General features: G+C 44.0%; 1 protein-coding gene across 2 annotated transcripts; it reads right to left on the bottom strand.

The window, feature by feature from the left end:
• Positions 1-248: 248 nt before the first annotated feature.
• Positions 249-24,471, bottom strand: efna1a (ephrin-A1a). Of its 2 annotated transcripts, none has more exons than XM_079571060.1 (5): positions 24,105-24,471; positions 3,715-4,010; positions 2,249-2,314; positions 1,704-1,802; positions 249-1,318 (listed from the first exon to the last, which is right to left on the bottom strand). In XM_079571060.1, exons 1-5 carry the CDS (start codon positions 24,200-24,202, stop codon positions 1,191-1,193), a joined length of 687 nt encoding a protein of 228 aa, XP_079427186.1. In that variant the 5' UTR covers positions 24,203-24,471; the 3' UTR covers positions 249-1,190. The 2 variants fall into 2 exon arrangements, with proteins under 2 accessions (XP_079427186.1, XP_079427187.1); XM_079571061.1 differs by having other exon boundaries at positions 249-1,315.
• Positions 24,472-25,508: the final 1,037 nt, after the last annotated feature.

Below are 25,508 nucleotides of genomic sequence, written 5' to 3'. Positions count from 1 at the left end.
TCCAGAGATGCCGTACTAATGAGACTTCGATTAACTGCAGTGACCAATTTTGAGTTTCCAAAAATATCTTTTATTTCACATGAAAATTTCACATTTAGCATATTTTCTCAAACAGGTTTTTCATATAATCTTATGTAGGCTATGTACATAATATACAATAATTACACATGTACAAAATAAGTAACAAGAATTCATGGTTTTAAAAAAAGAATGGTAGTCATACACTGTTGTGCTTCTGTCTGTCAGTGTGGTGGTTGTGCTTGGCAACTCGGACCGAAGCCGCGTCCAAATCTAGTCTTAAAAAAAGGAAAAAAGGAAAAAAAAAGAGAGAAAGCGACTGATTTAGCTTGATTTCGGGAACATAAAATGGGCCAGAGAGCACCGTGACACACAGGGGTGGATCGTGTTAGCTTCAAGATCGTCCAGCTTTTTGGTGGACATTTTATGCAAAACAGTGGCAAAAATCCAGCAAATGGAGAAGTCCCGCCTCTCACAACAAGTCAGTATTTGCTGTTCTTGGCAGCGAAACACACCACATTTTTTCCTCCTCGCGCACACATATACAAAGGAGGAAAAAAAAACTAGTAAACATTGTTTTTTTTTTGTTGAGAGAACTTCGTATTTACAGTAAAACAGCTGTTATAAATTAGCTTCACAGAAATGTACACAAAAACGCCGTGTGGCACAAAGCGTTTGACGTCAGTGTCCGCAACAAGGTCGAAACTGTGCAGTGGAGTGCTACAGTGAAGGTAATGACATTATCCCCCTGCTACAATTAGAAAAAAAAAACAAAAAAAAACACCAGGGATCGCGATATACGTTTACGAGAACGATACAAACCGAAAGTACACGATGCACACGGGCGTGAAACTGTTAAGCCACTGGTTTTAGATCCAGAACCAGAACAAGAGTCGATTGTTCGTCAGCCATCTTGAAAATCCCAAGCGTTTTCCAAGAAAATACTGTCACTTTCGCAAAGACAAACCGTTATTTTTTTGTTGCTTGTCTTAAATGTTCCGCAGAGTTCATCCCCCGTAACTCTACAGGCGTCACGACTTCTTCCTGGTCCCCGTGTGGCCAGCACCGGGCGAGGCAAAAGTTTTAAAGTCAGTGGTTAGATCCCCAGGACTTCACGTCTTCATTGTTAAGTCCCTGAAAGTGTCTGTAAACAAGAGTCTGATTGTCTCTGCTCAGTGCGATAGGAGCAGTAACGAAAAAGGGACTAGCAAAGTGAGCGTCGAGAGCGGCGTCGATGAGATCGCCGAGTTCGTCCGGACGCTCTTCTGGACCTCGGGAAGGATCACCACCGGGTCGTCTGCTTGAAAAACAGAAGAGAAGGAGGAACTGTTACTTCATGTTGTTCGTTGTGACTAAATATACAAGATAACAACTGAAAGGAACCCTCTAAGAAAGCCTAGCTACTAGCATGAACAGTTTGTTGATGTCTTCGCAACATACCACCATTGCCCCTTTGTATCATGTGTAACAATACAATTTAAATGATTTACAAGCAGTTCCCCACCTGAGACTACCCCATTCACAACAGCCATAAACCAATTACAGTGTTTTCATAAGGAGCTATTGAGGAGCAGTAGCTGCAAACACATTAGCCTCACGTCCCACAGTGATACACTCCTGCGCCGGGTCATATTGTTTTACCGTGTGGGGATAATTAGAGAGGACGTTTAGCTTTGCCCACATACCTGCAGGCAGTCTGTTGGATGGGTTGTGAACTCCGTCCCCCGCCCCGACCGCTCCTGTCCCGCCTGCACCGGCTTTGGCCACTCGAGCCTCTTTGGAGCCTATGGGGGGGAACAAAAGCAGGCATGTTACTCTACTTAACCCAAGCATTAGTGGAAAGAAGGGCAAGAGTAGTGTTCATGTGACGTCATGTTCTGTAGACCCATAATATGAGAGTAACATGTGTAACTGTTGATAATTTGTGGTATTAATGGACTTAGCACGGCATTAATCATTCATTCTTTATTCACTAAACGCTGCCCTGGGGTTGACTGATGGAAGCAAGGCTGCCAATCTGCGCCATCGGCCCCTTTGTTGACCACCTACTCAGTCACTTAAAACCAACCTTCTGGCTGAATAACCATAAGCCAAGTAAAGGCCAGTGTTTGTATGTAATCATTGTGCCAGTCCTAAATCAGGATAAATAAAGTGGGTTGTACAGCAATAACAATCTATTTTGTTGCATTGTCGAATGGGACCTATGATGTCATCACTGTGGGACACTCACCGTCAACTGCGACCACGTCCACCCGCAGCCGTAGGCAGTCCGCTCCGTGGTGATGCAGGGGTTTGGCTGCGCACAAGAAGAACAACAACACGAGCGTTAACATCCCAACTTAATGCACTTATCCTTCACGTAGGCCCCCTAATCCGACGTCCCATACACGAGCACTTGGCAGGCAACAGACGGCGGCGGGACAAAGATTTAGGGAGGCCATCTGTGACCAAGTGCGTCCTGTGTCCTGCCGTGCGTCTAATTACGGTCATAGGACAGCGCTGCTCGCTTTTGGTGGTTACGTTTTGGCAGGGGAACCGGCAGAACGCTTGCCAAAACTAAGACGCTTCAAGTCGACCAGGCCTCGAAGCTCGCCAACAAGCACTATCATGTCCCAGCAAATCAACAGGCACCCAACTCTGACCCAATTATGGGGCTGTTGCCGCGGCGAAACTCTACCCGACGATTCAATGTCAAACAAATGATTGCCATCAACAGTGTAATGAGCTTTTCTTATTCTTGGCAAATAAGGACCATTGACTCAAGTTTAAGAAGTTTCCACATTTGGTTTTATGACCTCTTCACTTTTTGTGAAACCTAATTACAGCCATAGTTGAGTAGAGATGCCCAAAGCCACTATTACAGGCAGAAAATGAACCATTCAGAATTTTTCTTGGACATGAAAAGTTATGTTTAATTGTAATTGCATATCATAGTAGGAATCTTTAATTCTGACATTCAAAACTGCATTATTATTTTTTAAATAGGATATTCAGGGGCTTCCCAAAGCCTTGGCCAATAACAACCATGTAAAACCAAGGCATTTGATCTATTGCTACATGTTTTATAATGTTCGCCAACAAATCCAAAGGCATTTGGTTTGACACAGGATTTGATGAGTGTTTATTGATAATATGTCCTTAGACAAGACATTTTACCCGCATTACCTCCAGTATTTAAGCACACTGGTGTCTGAAAAAGTAATTGTACAGTCCAGAATGTTTATATGTGTGTCTCATCTCATATATTTTCACTACCAAAGGAAAGCTATTTGCTGTTGTCCAGCGTTGAAGCAATGGATGTGAATAACACAGATAGATTTGCATTTCTACTGGCTCCCACATCAAAAGAGCTCATGAAATAATGTATTGCTGGGTTGCAGGTGACATCACAGCGTTCTAAAGGCCTATACTATTATATAGAGGAACAATTATTTTGTTTTTGAGGACATTTTTGATCTTGTACAGAGAGATCATGGGCCCAGTGGCTGATATTAAAGATCATTTTTTAAATTCATATATTTTCTTTTTAGCTATGACTTGTGAAAGTGTAATGTTATTAATAGGAAAAACTGGCTCTTGCCCCCCGCTGGGTCCGATGACATCATCACATTCTAGAACCTGCAACCCAGCAATATAATGTACGCAAAGAATGAATGAAAACAGCACATTAAAGTCAGCATCAGAGAATTCACTTACAGATATAATAGTAGCTTTCTCCTTGGCGGAACTCCTTGCCCAGAGTGAAGGGCGTGAAGCGCTGAAACTTCTCAGAGAACTTCTCCGGCGCGTGCGGGGCGAAGGGGTGTCCGCACTCCCACCTCATCTGGTCGTAGGACTGGGGATTGCAGGTGTCGTAGTCCTCCCGCTCCACCATGTACAGGACGTACCTCTCGGCGTCCACCTGCGGGACCTCCCCCTCGGGATAGTGGGGGCACACGATGTCCAGGTAGTCGTTTAGCCGCACCTCTACTGCATAGTCGTCCCACAAGAACCTGTAAGGAGGACAAAAAGGAATGATTAGTCAATGGGTTTAGTTTTTTCTAATACACAAGAATGACCACATTGGCTTCACACGCCCCAAGACCCAAATATATGAAACAACAATGTGAGAACAGGCCCAGAAAAGGCTATTGTGAATCTTTATACTTTGCTATATTGGGACTTCATGGTCACAAACAAGTTAATAGATTACCAAGATAATGTCTGATTATGTTGTTTGAAATATGCGGCGCTTAGCCAGAGACTGATCACACCGGTAATAGCATTTGAGTGGTGACAAATATAAGGCTCACAAGCTGATTACATATTGATCGGCCTCGTGCCAGCGGACAACAGGGAAATCAGGAAGCAAAGAGAGGCCGCGCGAGAGAGAGTGGGCGTGTGAATTCATCCTATAATATGCACATACCGTGATTTGAGGCGAACATGCGACAAATATGAATGAATGTGTAGCTCGCTTAGCATCTGTACACTATGTTTCTGAGTGCATTGATCCAGTAGCTGCGCTCAGGAGCTCATCAGTGTTTACAGGGGAACATTAGCAGTCTTTAGGCCAGAGAATACAGGGGGGGACTGGAGTCAACATGTATGCGACAAAGTGTACATGTCTACTTTACTAAGCTCGTGTCATATTTTTCATGGAGTTACCGTAGCGATGACCAGAAGCCACCATTTACTCTAATGGAAAAATGGCATAATTGCACAATTTTACCCTTTTACCATAAGGTTTCCAAAATATAGTTTTCACACTCTCCACGAAAATCCCACAACAGTTGAAATCTAAACATAGTGAACCAGACTAAAAGACAGACAAATGAACTGCTAACTAATTCAAGAATCACATGCAGTTCAGAGCAAGCTTGCAGAGGCCTAGACTACAGGGTTAGCCGGTTTTATACATACAAATCTTTATACATTGTTTGTATATAACAATTTCCATAATTCTGTGTTCGCTTACTTACGATTACAACTACAACTCATTGCATGCAGCGTAAACACCTGAATTTACTTAAGAGAAGCGGGGGTAAAAATAGTTAGTTCGACATGTGTTGGAAGCCACTCATTAGGGTCAGAAGGGACTGGTCTGGGACGTCCCGGGACCTGTCATTACAGAGACAGACAGTCAGGCTGCCTCCCCGTGGTCCTCCCTGTGTCCCACCCGCCACTCCTCCAGCAGATACACCCTCTGCACCGAGCCAGGACTTAAGTAAACAAACTGATTTTCACTCTTTTTGACCTTCGACTAAGAAGTTGTTTTGGGAACGAGCGGGGATTTAGAAAAGTAAGCTGAGACTGTAAGATGGCGATAATATAGAGGAGAATCGGACTGCATAATATTGAAAAAAACTTACGATATGCAATGCAGGTGTGTGCAATATTGCTCAATGATATTCAATGATATTGTGTCAAAACTAAACTTAAAAAACACTAAATTAGGACCAAAACGAGTGCAAAAGGAAACACAATTCTGACGATTATAACTAAAACTTAAAGGAGCACAACGTAACTTTTTATGTGAACAAAAAAATCTTAATATTTAATCTTAATACCTTTAAGTGACCCAGTGGCTGTGTGGGTGCAGAATAGCACATTTGCTTTTCCTCACAGTGGCCTCAATGATGCTCCAGAATCAACTGTTTTTGGGGTTTCTGGCTGGTTTCTGGTACGAACCCTGAAAAACATTTGTCCTGGATGCGTCGTAAAGGCCACTGTGAGGAAAAGCAAATGTGCTATGCTGCATCCATAAAGCCACTGAGTCACTTTAAGGTGAAATATGCACAAATGCTAAGACTTACTTAAAAAGTCGCATAGTGCTCCTTTAACTTTTGCACATACATCGGTTCCAAACATTTTCACTTCAGTGATTTTGCGAAAGGAGCCAGCTGAGGTGGCTCGGGCATCTGTTTCGGATGCCTCCTGGTCGCCTCCCGCGGGAGGTGTTCCAGGCATGTCCTAGTGGGACAAGGCCTCGTGGAAGGCCCAGGACACGCTGGTGGGACTATGTCTCCGAGCTGGCCTGGTGTCGCCTCGGGGTCCCCCCAGAACAGCTGGAGGAGGTGTGTGTGGATAGGGAAGTTTGGGCATCTCTGCTGAGACTGCTGCCCCCGCGACCCGGCCCCGGATAAAGCGGAAGAAAATGGATGGATGGATGGATGATTTTGCGATTTATTGTGATATACGGATATTGCATGACCTAATATTGCATTATGATATTTTCTGCGATATATTGTGCTGCACTACTACAGATTTTGGGCTGTACAATTAGTAAATACCACACACCAACTTCCCACTTATCTGTTGTCAAGGCTTTAACCACAAATGTCAAACCGACTCCAAACTCTCCCAACTAAAACCAACCTCTGCGTTCTCATTAATAACTAGTAACACTCAGTGCCGGGGCCGACAGCTCGAATCTTGTTCAGTGCCAGTGAGAAATGTCAGATATGCGGACAATTAAAATCGCTACTTCGCTGTTTATAAGCCTGGCCTTATCTGTGCCCCCCTGGCTCCTCTTTCACTTATATTAGTTTATCTCCGGGGAATGGTCACCAAAGGTATTTGAGCTTTTGTCCCCCCCCATCCCCACCCCCCTGCTTTTGACTGAGTGGCCGCTTCAAGGGGGGCTAATGCTTTCTTCTCAGCCAAAGTCATCTTTCAGCGGCCCGGAGCAGTAGCATGCCGCCAGTAAAGATATACACGTCCCAGTAATTCCCATCCATCAACAACCTCAAAGCAGTGGCTACCTAAACCAAGATAGCGCTCTCAAAACATGGGATTGGAGGGAAAAGGGGATGCAGGCTTCATGTGGAGGAGCTCAGATAAATGTAATTGGTTTTAGTAGTGTTTTAGGGGATTCCCAGTTGGCAAAGTTAAGTTGCTATTTGGAAGTTGTTCAACCCCAATTAGTCCTGGTTTAGGCCTCTTTTGGGTCTTGGGTTGGCTGTGGTTTCATCTTAACATTTTTTCACACCTTATAAGTTTAAGCACCGGGCCTAGAAAAAGATCAAATCAGGACTAAACTTGGTCAAAAAGTGGACTCAATTATGTGACAACTATAGGCTATGTAAACCATGTCTAAAAAAAGTCCCTGCCATGTACAGCCTACTTCTAGTAATTCTAATTCAAGAAAAGGTCACACATAAAAAGCCACATACTTGTTTCTTGGTGTGAAAGTACTACATATCATTGCCCTATAGACCTGCCATTTGCAGCCCTTTCAACTCCCCCCTCGTCTCCACTCCAAAGCCGATACCTATCGCCTTACATCTCCTACTGTCCCGGGCCACGGGGGGTCCGACAGGGGGGGGGGGGGGGGGGGATCCAATTTGACAGGTCTAAATATTTTGACAACGCTCTGAGAGACTGTGTGCGTTATATAGGGTTTTGTTGCCTTTGGAATCAATACACGCTCGGGTCAATGGGCAGCCAAAAGAGCAAGAAGCCACAATGTAGACGGCAGCAAATTTACATACGTCTGACGGGGCTGAATTCGAGACGAGGAAGTGGTTAAGAAAATATCTAAAGTCAGGATTTAAGGCTTCGTCGACATTTAAGCTATTTTGAATTTGTTTTTTTTGGCAGATTTTAGACTGCTTTTTTGTAACCAGCATTTTGAGCGTAAAAATCTTCTACAATTACCTTGACGTATCTGGTTATGTCTTGTTTACCTATTTCATGAATCAATGGTTATATGGTGTGGAAGTTTAGCCCTAAATTAGCCCTAATTCAAGCCTGGCTAATAATGCTATGTGACCTATAAGTGGCTGCTTCCTGGCTAAGGCCTGTCCCATCTATTTCCGTAAAGGTAGCAAAGTGACACAAGCCAAACTTCAAATTTAGTTTCCCACAGCCCCCCGGGGGTCCGCGCGCTGCAGGCCTCCGTCTGAAAAGGCATTTGTTTCATTTCGGAAGGCATGTTCTCATAAAACGCCAGCGTGTAACAAGTAGCATTCAGGGTGTTAGCGTGACAAGGTCCATATGTGTGATTAACGATCAAAGTGGCCAGGCGCTAGTTAGCTTAGCGCTGGCCTTTAGTGTTGTTGTTTGCTACCGGGGGTCCGGCTTATATGACTTGCCCCGTAGTAACAGGGCAGACTCTGTGGCTACTAAATCACCCCAGACCCCAGTAGAAGCAGGGAGTACTCAATTGCTGTAGGTATTGGGCAAAGATGGATAGAGACGTTTAGAAATAAGGATTACTGCAATGGTTAGCCCTACAGTAGCGAGGTTTTGGTTTGGTCCTGTTTCCGTTCTTGTTCAGACTTGATTTGTCATTGCTTTTTGAGTACCCGGTGCAAGTGGAGAAAGGCTTTAGAGTTCGGGAATGTGATGTCATATCGCTAAGCATCATGGGATTAGCAGCAATTATAAACTAATGGAGATTTTAAAAGTGAAAATAGTTATTGTTCACATTTAAACACTTGTTATTGTTCACATTTAAACACAGTGAGCACCACAGTTAGATGGATTTACCAGCAGCAAACGGAGTTGCTCCACGGCTTTTTATACTGTTTTTAGCTAATGTTAGCCTATGGCAGATCTCCATGGTAACTGTGGATTTTCCCCAAACTCAATAGAGACGGCATCGCGTCATGGAAGGTGGCGTGGCTTCGACAAGGGGGAAAATTCGGGAAAACAGTTTTTTCATAGTTTTTAGCTATTTTCTGGTGAAATATTAACTTATTTATCGCATACAAATAAAGTAAAGTCTAATTCGGGTACATATTGATGTTTATTCACAGCAGATTGTTCAGTAGAAGCGGAAAAACCGGCAGTCGTAGCTAGCGTTAGCATTAGCACGATGCTAATACGTAGCATCATGTTAGCATTTTTCATTATTTATGTATTTATGGGCTGTTGAACCACTTTCCTCTTCCCCATGTCTTTGTATCTTAGTAGAAAACTATATTCATAATTCAGCATTTGTTAAAGTGTTTTTTTGAATAATTAGAGAAAGTTTAGATTTTTCTCCAAATTGTTTTCCCCTTAACTGTTTTCGAACATCAGCATATATGGGCAAATCCAGAGATGCCATCTGTATCTATAGGCTATCGAGACCAGTTAGATTTTTAGTTTTCATAGTAAACTAAGCATTTCTAACCATGGTAGCATACTTGCCAAGACAATAGTCAATTTGATAATTCACTCTAAAGTAAAAGCAATAACTACGTGTTGCAAAATCGCCTGTAATGTTGTACAAATAGGCTCAAATAGTAGTGACCAAGTTCTCATTCCACAGCTGCAAGCCCCTGACTTGAACCCCTCTATTCCCTTCTTCCGCCCGAGTGCACTCCCTCCACGCTGATGATTAGATTAGACCACCATTATCACACCAGCTTGTTTGAACACAAGCACCTTTTTATTTTCCGCCGAACTTGTGAAACTTCCAACTAACTGCGTTCCCGATCATCGGCCGCACTTTCCAACTTTTGAGAGCAATAATTATCATTTCGCCACGGTCCAAGCGGCTTATAGTGCTTATCTCGAATTCGGCCTGCCACGCTGTGTTGACCAGATTGCCGCTAAAATGTTTTTCCCCCACTGCCACTTTCAATTGAATCGATAACGCGTGCTAAGCAAAGCAAACCGCTGTTGTCAGCTTTTGCCTGACTGGCTTACTGTCTCAAAAGAACAATTATAAGAAAGACAGTCCCTCCACTATTCCCCCTAAAACTTTTTTACACCGACTAACACTTCGTAAAACACCTGACCTCCCAAGACCCACCTCCTAAAATATTTCCCCTTCCAAGCACCACCAGGCCTAGAACAAGATCAGAACTGGGACTAAATGGATATATGAAATAAACCAGATCTAAACCACATAATACATCTTATTTGAATGCATAACTCAAGATTAAGTTAACGTCTTCCTATAAAATGAATAAAGTCATGATTGCAGATGAGTACCCCCTAAAGAAGTACCACTGTTGGAACCATCACAAAATATTTAAGCACAGATAAATGTTTCTTGACTGTATCACCCCCAAAAAAAGACACAGATAAAGTCAAAATCACGACAATAACCGTGATTACAAATAGTAATAGTATGGTCGTAGTATGGTCCCAATGAGTTGTGTCAAAAGAAAGTCGCAGGGGAGCGCAATTAAAAGACAAAAAGGGTATTAAAGTTGCCCCAGAGGGTGGTAATTATGGCCCAGGGCATTCACTTCCCCGAGTCTTTAGACGGGGGGGATTTTGGGGGGTAGAATGAATAGGTGTGGGTGAAAAGGGAGGGGTCAAAGGCCTTGAGCGGGGAATGGCTTTTGAAGTTGGACTCGGTTAAAAAGGAAAGGGAAAAAAAAAAAGTTTCTGTGCTACAGTTGCTTCATCAATGCCAGTTTCATACAGCGGGCCTATTCACAAGCGGGATAGTTCATTTTGCCAGCGCTCAATAATACACCCGGGAGGTAAAGGGCCAGCGAGGTCTAAAGCAAGTACAAACCGGGGCTTTGCTTCTGTATAAGCAGGACTACACCAGCTCCTCATTAGAGCTTACCCAGGAAAAAGAAAAACCAGAATGTAACCAACTAAACAAAGGATCTGTCATGGGTGCAAAGTGATGAAATATGAGGACCGTTGCCATGGCAATCAAAGTGGCACCCAAGAACGACAGTGAAAAGTCATGTGATTTAAGCCACAAAAATGAAACCAGGACTAAAGCAGGACTTGACCTATTTCTCCAGTTCGGCGGCTTTGCCCAAATCTAAAGGTTTCTCGACTGGAGCTTACAGCCTATAGGCCAGTGTAACGCCTCATTTGAAAGCTAAGACCTACAAACCTACCTCTTTGTCGTGTTGTCGCAGCGTTTTAGTCACATTTTTGTGTTCGGAGGTTTTCTGTCTTGTTTTTGTCTCTTTTTTTGTCTTGTTTTGGGGAAGATGTGCACTGATGATGCGCCGCTCAAAAACAAGTGTAAGGCGGGACTTAACAAGGTCCAAAATGAAGTAAACCAAAACCAGGCCCCATTAACATAGTGAATCTCCAAAGTGTTTTATATCTATATCAGTGACTCTATTCAACACGAGCCTAACGAGATAGCCCATTTAGCCCCTCTTTCTATTAAATACTTTTAATTATCCCGCCGCCGTTTGTTCCCCTCTGACGCCCCTGTATTGAAACGCTCTCACCTCATCGGCTTAATTAACCGATCGCACTAAAGGAGCTTCAAAAGGCGGCGCGTGACCCGGTGCGGCAAAAAGGTTTAGCAAACAAAGTCGGAGCCGCGCCACCTTCCACTTTGCAGACACCAAATCCTCTCGCTCTTCGTCGTGCCCACCGGGCGCCTCTTGTTATTCTCTTCCAGGCGGTTTACCCCTTTCTCTGTCAATAAGCTGTCTCCATCTATCTGCATTGTTTATCCAAGGATTCTCACTTTTAATGATAGGAAGCAGAGGCGGCAGCAGAGGAGAGGGATGTATAGAGTAATTAGGAAGACATTTGGAAGACAGGCAGACGGTGTGATTGTGGATTGCTTATTATCTGAGAATGTATGTGCAATATAGATAGAAATGATGGAATATAAAATGATGGATTGGCCAGGCGTTTGTATTTCAATATGTGACATCAATAAGAGAGGAAATAACAAAATGAGAAGCGACACTTTGTTTTGGATTATCGCTGTGAGCAAGACCACATGTTTTACTCTTATAATCTAAAGTATAAAGCTCATTTGGCGTCTGTTTTCTTGGTGTGACATCATCTGCATACCCTCTAGTCAAGTAATCGAGGCCCCCTGCAGTTACAACATGCTTCTACGGTTTACAGCTTGAGATTTGAAGTCATTAAAGCAAATGAGCGTCTCCTATAATAATCAAGATATGTAGAGTTGCTTAAACTCAAAATATGCTCATCATTCGCATCTCCAGACCTTATGAGGAATCTGGGAGTTTGGGTCATGATAGCCAATGATGATATAAAAAAAGGCAACGATGAAAGCAACAAAATGCCCAGGTCAAGTGGTCAAATATGCACGTGCCGACAAATGAACTCCAGCCTATTACTTCTATCCCTCCTCTTCCACAAATGCAAGGCATTCCTGATTTATCGTCGCTTCTTCAAGAGTCTAATCTGACTGCTTTAATCTTTGGTGGCTTTCTGCTTTCTTCTCCGTCTCCTCGCGCCCTCCCTCCCTCTCCTCCATCCATCACCTCCTCGACTGCGCACTCTACTGGGGCAGAGGAATGCTGGTGCTCGGGCCCTGGCTGGATCAAAGGTCGGGACGGTCGCCAGCTCAGCACTGGAGAGGGTTTTATACGAGCGAAAAGTGCCTCGGAGTCAGCAAGAAGTGGACCTGAATGAGCAAACCACAGCTGTGCGCGTAGCGATCAATTCAAATCTCATTTACAACATGTAATAGGACAAATTACCAGAGTTAATCACGTTTTTTTTTTTATGTGACGGCGTAAGCAGTTTGTGTGTAAACTTAAAAACTGAGTCAAAGTTTTTGTTAACACCAGTGGGGATTTCATTTGTAATTCAAATTCTTGGTTTGCCTTTGATTTGAAAACACAGACAGATTATGTAGCTCTTCAGGGATTTCAAATCGCTACAGATTTGTTTCCAAGTGGTCTCCATATAAAGCAAAGTTTACATGAAGACACCCTTATCTTAAAGCCACACTGTGTATCATCTCACCCACAAAACCCACATATCAGTTTAGTTGCAACATATTTCTTCTAAAATTCCACAGTGTGACTTTAAATATTTCAGATAGCTCTGATGGTATGCAGAAAATGTCTGGATGTTGCGTTGGATGCTGCCGTGCTAACAGAATACTTCCTAATATGTGCACTCTTGTCTCATCGCATCGTTTGTCTAACCCCTTGAACCCATTCAACGGGACGCCGCACATCACGACCAAACTTGAAAACATTTCTGACCCAAAAAGCCTCTTCAGCCCTCGTCCTTTCATTTGCTCGCCTGCACGCTCCACTCACAGCATTCAGCTTAACTAACGAACTTTAACAACTTCCACGGAGGGGCCCCTTGCTGACCATGTAAACAGGCCAATTTACCGTGCGGCTTGTACACATGCCATTGGAGTGACCTCAAAGGTGAGTGACCAACAACATTCGCAACAACATGGATGACTGACCGAGAATGCGGGGACCACCTAATCGTTTGGTCCGAGCCGGGATTACAGCGGGAGCTACAGCCCATTCATGTCGGGCTCCAGAGCTGGCTTAGTTAAGGGGCTTATGGTGGACGGCGAGGCCCAAAATGAGGGGCCGTGGCTGGGTGCGGAGCGAAGGGGCGAGGGGGTGAGGCTTGGACGCGGGTGGGGCTGTCGTGGGAGCCCATTGTTCCCACATAGATGGGGGTATTAGTCTTTTAAACTGGACTTATGGAGTTCAAAAAGACTGGCTGAGTGTGTGCGTGAGAGCTGGAGATGGGGCGGTTAAAATGAAAATACCAAATATCCAGCACTACTATAACTGTTATACTACTGCGATCTGCACAAGCTACTGGGATGACACTGGGTTATTTTGCATGTGTACTCCCTATACTATCACTGAAGACTTTCAATCGCTACAACAACCATCACTGCTTTTACTACTTTCACTACAACGGTGTCCATGTCATTTTTTTTCCTTGTGTCTCAAACTCAATACTTCTTTAAGAATATTCCTTTTAAATTAGAATAACTTCATTTTGCTTTTCTGCTCTTTTAAAGCAGAAGTAACTCATGCCCCAAAAGGCCATAAACGCCACTGCAGGTGTTGTAGCATGTTGCATTTTTTACTCATTAATTGTCCGTGAGAGTAAACACTACACTGACAGAAAAGACAAAGGGAGAGAGGGATATTGTACATCAAATTACACAATTGAGATAGTTTTTTTCACTCAAACTTGGCTTTAAATACTGCTAAAGTGGTGCTAGCCCACAGTTAGCTTTGCCCGCTAGCCTGTTAGCTCCTTCTTCGTGATTCCATTAGTGTGTATTACACCTCCGGATCAGAGCAGGGAAAGTTGCAAGTGTGGTTTTCTGGCCAGAGACACCAGGGGGAGAAGACCCCCCAACACTTGAATTACCCCTAGAGGAACTACAAAATATAATTTATTGAGGTAAACAAGTTGCTTAGTTCTTCTTCAAGTGCTTAGTATAGGAAGAATTCTAATTATCTCATAGTTCGAGCAGGTAAGCAGCAAAGATTGTGACCTTGCAAAATATTAATCCAACATAACGTACATTGGTATCAGATAGATATTGTGATACTAGCCCTGATATTATTTGGCATTGGACGGAAACAAAAATCAGTTGCATTGCCCATTCCTATAGTGAGTGTTTCTTATTATCCAACATTGCAACAAAGAACTGTCTTTTTTACTTCTCTAAAGCCACAACAACTTTTACTTGGTACTAGACCAGCTGTCAACACATATAAGGCCAACTTTCTACCTGTCTCCTGAGAGTAACAAAAGTAAAAGCAGTCTTTTCATTATACACATCGAGTTCCTTCTCATCCCTCAAACCGCTGATGAGAAGCGACACAGCGAGTTAACCCAAACTGTTAAATGTTGCGGCGCTTCACTCCCGTCTCTGTTCTATCTGCCCATCGAACCATCCGTCTCCGTCAGCCCCCGCCACTCCCACACCTTGTCCGTCTTTTATCACTCAATAAGCAAACCAGATCCTCGTGTCAACGGGGCCCTCCCCCCCCCCGCGCGGGACGCCCCCTCCGGGCCAATCAGAGCCTGGAGCTGCCGTGGCATCCCAGCTATGCAACTGTGTTCTGTCCCGCCGCGTTTGCAAAAGACCAGACACAATGCTTTCTGTGGGGTTGCCGCGGAGACCAATATGACCGCACCCACTCAATGTCATATTCCCATCCATCTCCATAGGCTCTCCCAAGCTCTTCGTTCAACTTTTGTACGCCTGCAGTATTGTGTTTTCGATCTCTCATTTGAATATGAAAATGCAACCACTACCACCACTACCACTACTACTACTACCACCACTACTACTACCACCACTACTACGACCACCACTTCCACCAGGTTTAGGGCTGGCTCATTGATACAATTGGCTTTTGACCCCCCAGTGGTTGGATTTACTACACCCGCTATAATCTCCAAATGAAATGCCAAAATCACCCACGTGTGCACCTTAAATGAGCCAGAACTGACCCAAAAACTGCTCGAAATCACGCGAGAAATGAAAAACAGCAAGCAGTGATGATTGGTTGTAAGCAATGCGAATCTCCCCGTCTTTGAAACATTGATTGGGACATCCTCCACACGCTTCCCGTCCGCCTTCCTGCTCGCCTGTTCCCTTTTAAAGCTGTTAGAATCCCACACAAGCGCACACGAGGAAGCGGCCCTTAGTCAGTCAAGTGTTCGATCGCCGATTATGAGGCGATCCCACGCGCCCCTGTTTCTGTGTGGGAGAACAGAAAGTGCCTCAGACTTGTTTGGCAAGTCACGGTGACGTTCGAGAACTCGAATCTCCGGAATAAGGAATTAGCTGCGATTTTATCTTCAAAACGAACCATTGTGTTTGTTGGGCAAATAGAGGCCATTGTGAAACGACTCTCTTGTTTCAGCCTGTGGAGCTAAGAACTTATGGAGCGAATGAGACTTGACTTGGAAGTTTTGAAGGAAACTTTGACTGAGGTTTACACAGCATAACAGATGTAGCGATAGTGGTGGCAATTAAGACAAAGTGTTTGCTGTTGCTGCTGCAGTGTTCTGTAGAGCTCCAGTGACTTGTTTCAGCAGGTGCAGCCACTCGAAGTCTTGTAATACCCGGTCTTCCCTTGATCGGGCCACTCCTCTCCTTCTGGGCTACCTGCATCGCCTGTAAGAACTTTTCCACTGAAGTATTCAAATATTTAATCGGCATTTTGGTCCAGCTACTTCCCCTACAGCCAGTTTCTTATCATTATTCTGTTCACAATCTGCAAACAAGACTTCCACTTGTACTGTAAAAGTCATTTCATATTCCCACATGCTTTGCCATACACTGCAAATCCCCCTACAGGATTTACTAAGGTCACAGTGTTTGTTTATTTTGAGGAATAAAAAAAAAGCAAAAACAGTGACGGTAAAAGTCGTACGAGCCGTGAATCAATCCAGACCAGATTGATTTTTCTGTACATTGATTCGCCCTATGAGAAATGCGACGTCAACGCTGACCTTTCTGCCTTTGCCCCTTTATGAGATACAAATGGCTCCGGGGAGAGTCCAGACACGGGAGCAAAGATCATATATATTCATCTAAAGCGTCCCCCTGGTTCTGCGCTATAGCGGCCAATTACTTCCCTGCGGTTGGGCCCAAAAAAGGCTTGGCCATTGTCTTTGGCCGGTATAGAAAGTGGAAACTCGCACACGGACACAATGCCTGACAGTGCGTACAGGCTGAAGTTGAGTGACGAATGGGGAGGCCTTATTGAGATGGATGGGATGTTGAGTGGGCAGAGTCATGTGTGTTGCTTCCTACATGCGTTTCTATGACAACCCCATAGTAAGCACCGTGCCAAGGCTGTTGCAAGTGATTAGCTGCAAAAATTCGATATTGCAAAACCGGCCAGCAGCTCGACTAGCCATTTGAGAACAATTATGGGCAGACGGAAAGTGTACTGCAGGAAAAGATTCTAAACAATGAGTTTTTCAGGTCTAGTAAGGCTTCAATAGGACATGCTGCCATCACATACGCCTATCACAAACTCACTCAAGTCCTCAATCCGACAAACACATAACTTTAACCTCTTACCCTTGATCAAAACAACTTGCTTTCTATTATTGTTCAGATTTAATGGAACGTACTGTGTTGAAATGCTTTAGTAAAATATTAAAATGATAACGTTATCACCGTATTCAAGATGATACGGATATCTTGCAGCCCAAAGCAGAACCATATACTTGTCCACGGTGAATAAAAAGCCTGACATTCTGACAGCAGTAAAGTGCAGCGCATGCCTTGCAACTTCCCCATATCTTAATATCAATGTTAATATTATTACAGTTCTTGGGTATAGGAAACCGACCCGACTCCCAGGTCTGTGTTTTTACGCCGATGCCGTGAGTAAAGCGTGTGAGAACTGCATTGTTTATTGTGCAGACAGGATACTACGTTTTTCCCGGGAAAAGTCAGGAAGTAGCGGGAAGCAGCAGCAGTAGTTCATAGTCAAACACGCACGCACACACACACACACACACACACACACACACACGTACAGTACAGTATATGGGTACAGACAGTGCACAGACGCAGTGAACACGCCTGAGGGAAAGCTCGAAACCTTTGGCCTGATTCACTATCTGGCACAGTCTATAAAACACTATAAAGCTCTTCTGATAGCGACGTGGCACAGACTGGGAAATGTCCAGTGAGCTAAAGCTAATACTTTACTTTAAAACTACAACGGCCACTGAAAATGCCACAACTCTTACATACTTGATTTGAAAATGGACCTGCTTTTTACTTAGAGGCCAAAACTGAATATGGTTTATATGTCTGTTTGACCCGACTTGTGTGGAATAGGCGCTGCCCTTCACCCCGCTGATCATTGAGCCTATAAAAGACGATTATCATGCGTTTGCCAATCTCCTCTGTGTAGATTGAATTTACCAGACGGATTACGGAGCCAGATTAAGGGTCGATGGGCTTGAGGGGGGGATCAAGAGGGGAGGAGGGCGGCAGACGACACAAGACAAGAGAAAAATGCGCGTGATTGTGAGCGCGCCGGTGTTGGTGTGTCTGCGGTGGGTTTGAACGAGCCGAGGAGGCCGGATTAAGGAAGTGGGAAACCTGGATGTTTTCGAAGAAAGTGGCGTCAGATCAGATTACCGGGAAAAGCGTAAGAAATCGGGTCTTAAGGATATACCTAAGAACGTAAAGGCTGAATTTCATCTAATGCCTTACCATTGTTCGCTCTTATAGGCTCTATGACACGACATTAGCATTGCATAATATTAAACCAGATTTTTGTTTTGTTTGAACACTGAACCAAACAACATTCATAGGTTGTTACTAGTGAGTGAAAAGTTCCCTAAAACTATGATAATGTACTCCAAAACAACTTGAGTAAAGGTGTTGTTGTTACTCCCTTCTTCAGATACTTCAATGGACAAACAGATTCGCTTTGGGAAAGTCTGGAGGAGCTTCCCAGCACAAGGAAGTCATAAGAGGCAAAGCATGGGAAAGGGAAAGCGTGAAGGAACGGCCAAAGCACCATGTGACCGGTGTCCACGGGTGCCAAGACCGATAAAAAAAATTCCACACCTTTTTAGCCAGTTTACCCCCCCCCCCCTTCTCCCGGGCCCTTCTCCCTTCACTTCACTCCGTTTGGAGGCAATAATGGTCTGAAAAGGGTCAGCTTGTAAAAATCCTGGATAAAAGAGCACAGAAGAGCTCGAGGAGAGTGAATAAATTTTTAAAAAAAAAAACAGTTTCCCAGAGGCGGAACGGGATCGGAGGGAAGAGAAAGGCAAGCGCTGAGTGGCAGGCAGCATTCACGGACCACCGGTGTGACAGAATGACTGACACAGTGATAGAAGCTTGGCCACTTCATCACCAAACGGCCTCTGACCTCCCCAATCAGTCACACCAGCAACTTTTCCCTTTCTATGGCGCACGGTGGAGGCTAATTTGTATGGGCCGGCGAGACAAAAAGCCCCCAAATTGACTGGATAAACGCTGCCGAAAATCACTCATGTGGCCGCCTTAAGCCTACGCGACAAAAGTGTTTTGTAGAGACTTGAATTGAGTCACCGGTGCGGCAAAGGTGTAGGCAAAAAAAAAAGCATCTAATTTTGTGGTTTTAGCAAATCAAAGGCGCCCATTAGAAAGTCAAGGTCCCTAAGTTGTGTTATGATAGCAGCAGGGCAATGATTGAGGATGAAATGCGAGCGAGCAAGGCAGGAAACAGTTAACAGATGCGCAGGAGTTGAAAAGAAGGGAAGTCGGCCAAGATTGAGGGGGGAGGGAGGCGCAGGAGAGAGGGAGAGACAGGTACGGGGCAGTCCCAGAGGCAGAGGGGTCAAAACATGCCCAAGGAGAGAGCAGGAGAGAGAGAGAGAGAAGGGGGAGGTAAGGAGATTAATGAACTACGCCGCTGTTCCAGATAAATGTAAGAAATGTACGGACAAAAGGCAAGACACAAAATTGAGGAATGACAAATTTGCACCAACGTTGTCATTATGGTGACATGTAAACTTAATTATCTTAGTTTAGGGGTAAATACTTTATCGAGTCACTATTTTTTTTCCCTTTAATAATTCCCTCAACCATTTGGTAGAGCACACCGCGTCCCTGCTTTGAGTTGTTTCTAATTCTAGCTTCTCGATTGAACTGGTTTAGACCTGGTTTGGACTTAAACTGGTTTTGACATGCTTGGATGGGTTTAAATCAGGTTTGATCTGGTTTAAACCGGGTTTGGACAATTTTGTACGGGTTTAAAAAGGGTTTGGACTGGTTTATACTTATTTTGACAGGTTTTGACAGGTTTGAACTGGGTTTGGACAGGTTTAGACTGGTTTCAGACAAGTTTGGACTGGTTCATACTGGTTTTGACAGGTTTGGATGGGTTTAGATCAGGTTTGAACTGGTTTAAACCGGGATTGGACTGGTTCAGACTGAGTTTAGACAGGTTGCGACTGGTTTATACCTATTTTGCCAGGTTTGGATTGGTTTAGACCAGGTTTAGACTGGATTTGAAATGGTTTACACCGGTTTTGACAAGTTTGGATTGGTTTAGACCAGGTTTAGACTGGATTTGAAATGGTTTACACCGGTTTTGACAAGTTTGGATTGGTTTAGACCAGGTTTAGACTGGATTTGAAATGATTTAGACAGATTTTGACAGGTTTGGATTGGTTTAGACCAGGTTTAGACTGGATTTGAAAAGGTTTAGACCGTTTTTGACAGGTTTGGATTGGTTAAGACCAGGTTTAGACTGGATTTGAAATGGTTTAGACCAGTTTTGACAGGTTTGGATTGGTTAAGACCAGGTTTAGACTGGATTTGAAATGGTTTAGACCGGTTTTGACAGGTTTGGATTGGTTTAGACCAGGTTTAGACTGGATTTGAAATGGTTTAGACCGGTTTTGACAGGTTTGGATTGGTTTAGACTGGATTTGAAATGGTTTAATCTGAGTCTCTACTGGTTTAGACCAAGCTTGGATCAGGTTTGGACTGTTTGAGAGTGGGTTTGACTGATTTAGAGCAGCTTGGTACTTTTCCCATAAACTGCTTGCTCAACCGTTTGGTAGAGGTCTGTAATTTTAAAACTAAGCGGTCTATCAAAAGATTTTATTATCATTCATGTTTGTTCTTCAAATGGTAAGGGAATACGGTATGAAATATAAAAACAATGTGATTGTTATTTCTTATTGAATGTATGTTTTAAATTAAAAATGATGCTTGTTAAAATATTGCTGTGCCACTTCTTTATTCATTCACTCGTGGTTAACAGCTCACCAGACACCGACTAGAACCACCACCGGGCCAGGGTGAGCATGGATTGGGTTAATGTGTTACGGATTGAGTCACCCCCTCGCGCTGGTGGTGAGTGAACACTCCCTGTAAAAGACACGTCGGTCCGGTGGTATGCCTTCACTGGGGCCAATCTAGCGCATTTCGACACACCGACTGCCCTTCTGGGAACAAGAGTGGAAATTTATAACTTCCCTGCTTCCAATAAAGGCTTCCCAATCGAGACCACGTTGAAATATTGGGTTAATTACACACAAAGCACTACCCATGGGACTTCAGAAATGGATAGAATTGCGTAAAGGAGCCTTCCTAAAGAATTGAGGAGGGCAATATTTCAACACTTAAGCAAGACACACTACCCAGGGAGCGATAAGTCAAGTCAGGTTTGTTTGAAGAAGATTTATGCCACAAGTACAGATCTTTTGGGGAGGGAAGTTTTCTCAATTTCATCCCCAGCAGTTGATGACAAAAGCCACAAGGGGCCAGATAGTGTTTATGCTAGTCCCATACCCAGATAGGAGGAAAGAAGAAGAAGAAGAAGAAGAAGAAGAAGAAGAAGAAGAAGAAGAAGAAGAAGAAGAAGAAGAAGAAGAAGAAGAAGAAGAAGAAGAAGAAGAAGAAGAAGAAGAAGAAGAAGAAGAAGAAGAAGAAGAAATGAATGTGTAAAAAAGAGGAACGATATGCAAGGGTAACCTCAAAAGAAAAGAGTAAGAAAAAAAACGGTTCAGCTTAAAATATGCCAAATGTATTTCAAGTTAAGACAGGGCATTTTGGGTAAGCTTCAACTAAACGCAACAGACTTGGATGACCTTTCGAGTCACGCGGCCCGGGGGCATGCAGATGAGTCAGGAGAAGTGAGTAGGACCTGCATGTTTATGTATGAGAGAGAGCATGTGTTACTTACTGAACCCCCGACCAAACGCGGAAGAATTAAAATCAATTAGATCGACGCCATTTACAACAACAACAAACAGTGGATTAAGGAGCGATATCGGGACGTCAGCACAGTAGCACAGTCGCAAGAAGTGGGTCAGAACGCACGGATTGCGGATGCTAAACTGGCAAATGAAAACACACAGAAAAACTTGGCGCTTTCTGCGAAGGATTAAACAGTCGCCAAAGGGCCCGGTTTAGCACTGTCATCTCCAGAGGGATATGAAAAAAAAAGGAAAAAAAGGAGGATTAACGGTATATGTACAATCGCAGTATCTTCAACTTCGATTTGATTTGACGTAGAAAAAAAGCTTTGTCATCGTAATTATTTCTGAGAAGTGGCATTTTCCCCCCCTTACCAACTGTCAGAAGCCGTGGGGGGAATATTAAAACATAAAGCCTTAGGTTGACGCATGTGTATTGGCCCGACATTGACTGATTGATGGATTAAGACAGGGAGGGACACTTGAAAAATGATTTTTTTTTCCCTCTGCTTTCACACTTCCACACTAACAGACGAAGGGAGGACTCGGACAACTCCAAATATGAGTCCATTTTTTAAAGTATTTGATATCTGCCTCATTTTCTTGTGAAGCCCTGTGAGGTTCCTGCAGGGGCTTGACATAAAAAAAACCTTTAAACTTATAAACAGAGTTCCCATTACAATACCTCTAAACAACTGCTATCTTCTAATGCATTGCCTGTTTTATCTGTAAAGCACTTTTTGAGTGACTTTTATGGTTTGTTGACATGTGCTGTATGAATATAATGACTCAACTACTACAGAGCTGCTTATATACAACCACTACTATCACATGACACCCATTTCTGTCATTCACTGGACTTTTCATGGTCATGGCAGAGACCATTTATTGAAAGGAGACTCTTCACCTAAGCCTCAACCTGTGTGTGTTTATGAAAAGGTACTTACGAAGTCCTCTGATGATGCAGTGCAAATATTGACCAAGCGATGACTGATTGATTAAGATGGCGTGATGTTGCACACTGACTTATTGCCCAGAAAGTCCTGTCAGCACTTGCCTCCCTCTCTCTGCATGTGCAAACCCACAAAAGCAGCACCTTAACCATTTCACCCCAGCCATTTCCAACAATACTTCTAATTGACCTCCACTTAATCAGCGTGACCCCCGTAACCCTTTGCAATCCCTTCGAAATTCACTTCTCAGATTCCTCCCCTCCAATCGGTGTCTCTGCGTGACCTACTGAGCTGGCTTCAAGTTACCTCCTCAGTCTCTGTCACCAAACATTATTACTTGTCTCGGCAGCTTGATATATGAACACCACTGTGTCCTTATGACGGCAAAAGGCGAACCCCCACGCGAGATCAGCTTGATTTAAGAGGCGTGTACTCTCGAGCCCCTCGCCGCCGCCGCAGCAGCAGCAGTGCATGGCCAGAAAATGTGATGTCAGACGAGGAGGTGATTGCAAAAGGCATTTCAACACGGTCTAAAATGTCTTGGTACAAAGAAAACAACAAAAATCCTCCCTGTGGGACTGTTACTGATGAATGAAAACAACGGGCTATCGGTGCACATTTGAGCTTTTCCATTTTAACTAATGGCTCCACAGCACAGTCAGGGGGGAATGAATGGGCGTATAGGGGCCGTAGATAAACAGAACATTTACTTTGCATTGAGAGCTTGCTCCCCTTAACACAAACTGTGGAAATGTAACATTTAGCTTACAAATCACCCCTACGTTTGTCTGATACATCAAACTATGCCAATTGGACTTAAAGCCACACTGCGTAGGATTTTACCCAATAAATACAATTGAAATACAAGCATTTATTTTACGGCAGATGTTTTCATCATTGAAAAATACCTCATGAATGTGCAAACAAGCATGTGCCATGATTGTAACTTTACCGGGAGTGGGTACGTCTCCAGTTCGTCTCCATGGAGATGCGGACTTTGAGATTTAAATAGATTAGGTTCTCATACAGATCCATTCTTTGATTACCCACTGCAGTAATAGCATTGTCATTGGGAGCAATGTTTTGTACTGATGGCAACAGTATAGTCCAAAATGTTACGCAGTGTGCCTTTAATACGGACAACGCTGGAAATTGTTTTTTTTGGAGAGAGGGACTTCCACGTTACAGTCCACAAATAAGCTCGTACAGTGGCCTTCAGTGCATTTCGACACATGCACCTCTGCCTTTTGTTACATTTTAAATAGACCTACAGCAACCAGCTATTAAAAATGGCGACTATTTGGAAGGGAAATTCATTAAAAGCTGCCCTATTGCCAAACTCACCACCAAACAGTCTACTCAACATCAGTGCTTTTCATTCTTTAGGCAACTCTTCACTGTGCCAAAAATGGTGAGGTCTTTCCGAAGCGAATTAAACTTGCGGCTCCTTTCACAAAATCCGGCAAAGAGAAATGCCTGCCCTCCTTGTCTGAAAACCCGAAGCAGGCAAGAGGAGAGCCGCAGGTAAACAAAGCTCCGTAATAACAGGTTGGAGCGGAGATAAGAAAGAGCGAAAGGGGGAGGGCGACACAGACTCCCAACTGGCTCTGAGATTATCATTACAACAGGCGCTGCTTGTTACAATGACACATTTCCACACTTTGAGTACAGGCCATACAATGCGACTTGACTTCAAATACAACCCAGTTAAGCTCGTTACTGTTTCATTATCTACAAGTTGGCGTGAGGAAAGAGTAGGGCATGTGACAGATGTGTACGTACTTTGGGTTGGTGCTGTTCCAGTAGACGCTGTGTCGCTCCGTAGACGCGCACCACGCGCAAAGGCTCACGAGGAAGCCCGCAATCCAAAGCAAATCCATGTCGGTGCAAAGGGAAGCGGAGGAGGAGGAGGAGGAGGCGCGCAAAGGAACGACCAGTGCACAACTCTTGCAGGTAAGGACGTTGTTGTGCAGCAGCAACAAAACAAAACAAAAATCACCGATAAAGAAAAACAAAAGGGAGAAAAGTACGTGCAAAGCTCAATCGGATGCACCCTAAAGAGCTCGGACACGTAGAAGGAGAACGATCAAAAAACGCAAGTGGTTTTAAAGGGCGATAAAACTCGTAAAAGGTGTAGTCACTTCGACAAATCCGTAGTGAATGGATGCGCTTCCCGTGCGCGCCTTGGTTTTGTGAAACACCCACAATCGTAAGCCACGCCCCCCAGGAGAAGAGCGGGCCAATGAGCGCGTCGTCCGCAAACCCCCCTTCTTTACCCGCTCCGCTCCGCTCGGGGAGGGAAAATATAGGCTACCGTGTGTTTACATGTCAAAATCAGAACTACTACTCAACTAAAATATGTGTATTGCAACTCGCGGCTAATTGATGTTAAGTGCAAAGTTTCGCAGCTCGAAATTATGACCCGCGAGTGTGCGATAACTGGCAGGCGAGAGCGCGAGCTATTATGCTAAAAATACAAAGCGCAGTCATGCACGCGGAGGCGCGCATTAGCGGCTCGTTGACACAATGCAATTAAAGGGGAACACGGTAAACACTGCATTATGCGCCACTCCAGTTATCTGTCCGCCCAGCTCTCCTCGCAGCAAAACAGAGGCCAGCTCGCCCCTGTTATTTTTGCATTGACTGGTAACATCTGGAGCTTTTTCAATAGTGTTTATCGAGTGTTTTATCTGCTTCGTCATCAGTGGGTGGGTCATTTTCAAGAACCAAGTGAATATTTTATTGTCAACAATGTACAAAGTCTATCACAAAGCAGGACAATTATTGCATCAGGAATCCAGTGAGTTTGGCAATGACCATTTTCACCAGACAGCTTAAGAAGTGGATGAGCTTGAGTACTTTTTACTTCCACTTGAGTAATATTATTTGGAAGTAGCAGTACTCTTATTTGAGTAAAACATTTGGTTACTCGTTCACTGTGAGTTTATATGAGTTCATTTGCAAAAGCAGATATCTCCGTTTTGTGTTACCATGTATTCCACATTTAACATAACCTGTAGTACAGGGCAGGCAGGCGGGGGCCGGCTGCTCGAGGAGAGCATCCTTCTGGCAGCAGACTCCTAAATCTTGTCTCTTTTAATGCACAGCATAGACACTTAGCAAAGGGTGGGCCGGGTGCTCGGGGGCTGCTGCTCTCGACACACACGCACACACACAAAAAGCACC

The sequence above is a fragment of the Gobius niger genome, assembly GCF_951799975.1.
Source record: "Gobius niger genome assembly, chromosome: 14".
NCBI lineage: Eukaryota > Metazoa > Chordata > Actinopteri > Gobiiformes > Gobiidae > Gobius > Gobius niger.
Note: the sequence above shows the minus strand (reverse complement) of the source record. Positions and strands in the feature narration are given on the sequence as shown.

Excerpts from the sequence above, each read along its gene's own strand:
- efna1a (XM_079571060.1), bottom strand. The coding sequence starts at position 24,202 with ATGGATTTGCTTTGGATTGCGGGCTTCCTCGTGAGCCTTTGCGCGTGG. Across the intron at positions 2,315-3,714 it reads AGAAAGCTACTATTATATCT|CCAAACCCCTGCATCACCAC; the intron begins GTAAGTGAATTC and ends TCTTGTGCGCAG. Across the intron at positions 1,803-2,248 it reads GGACGTGGTCGCAGTTGACG|GCTCCAAAGAGGCTCGAGTG; the intron begins GTGAGTGTCCCA and ends TCCCCCCCATAG.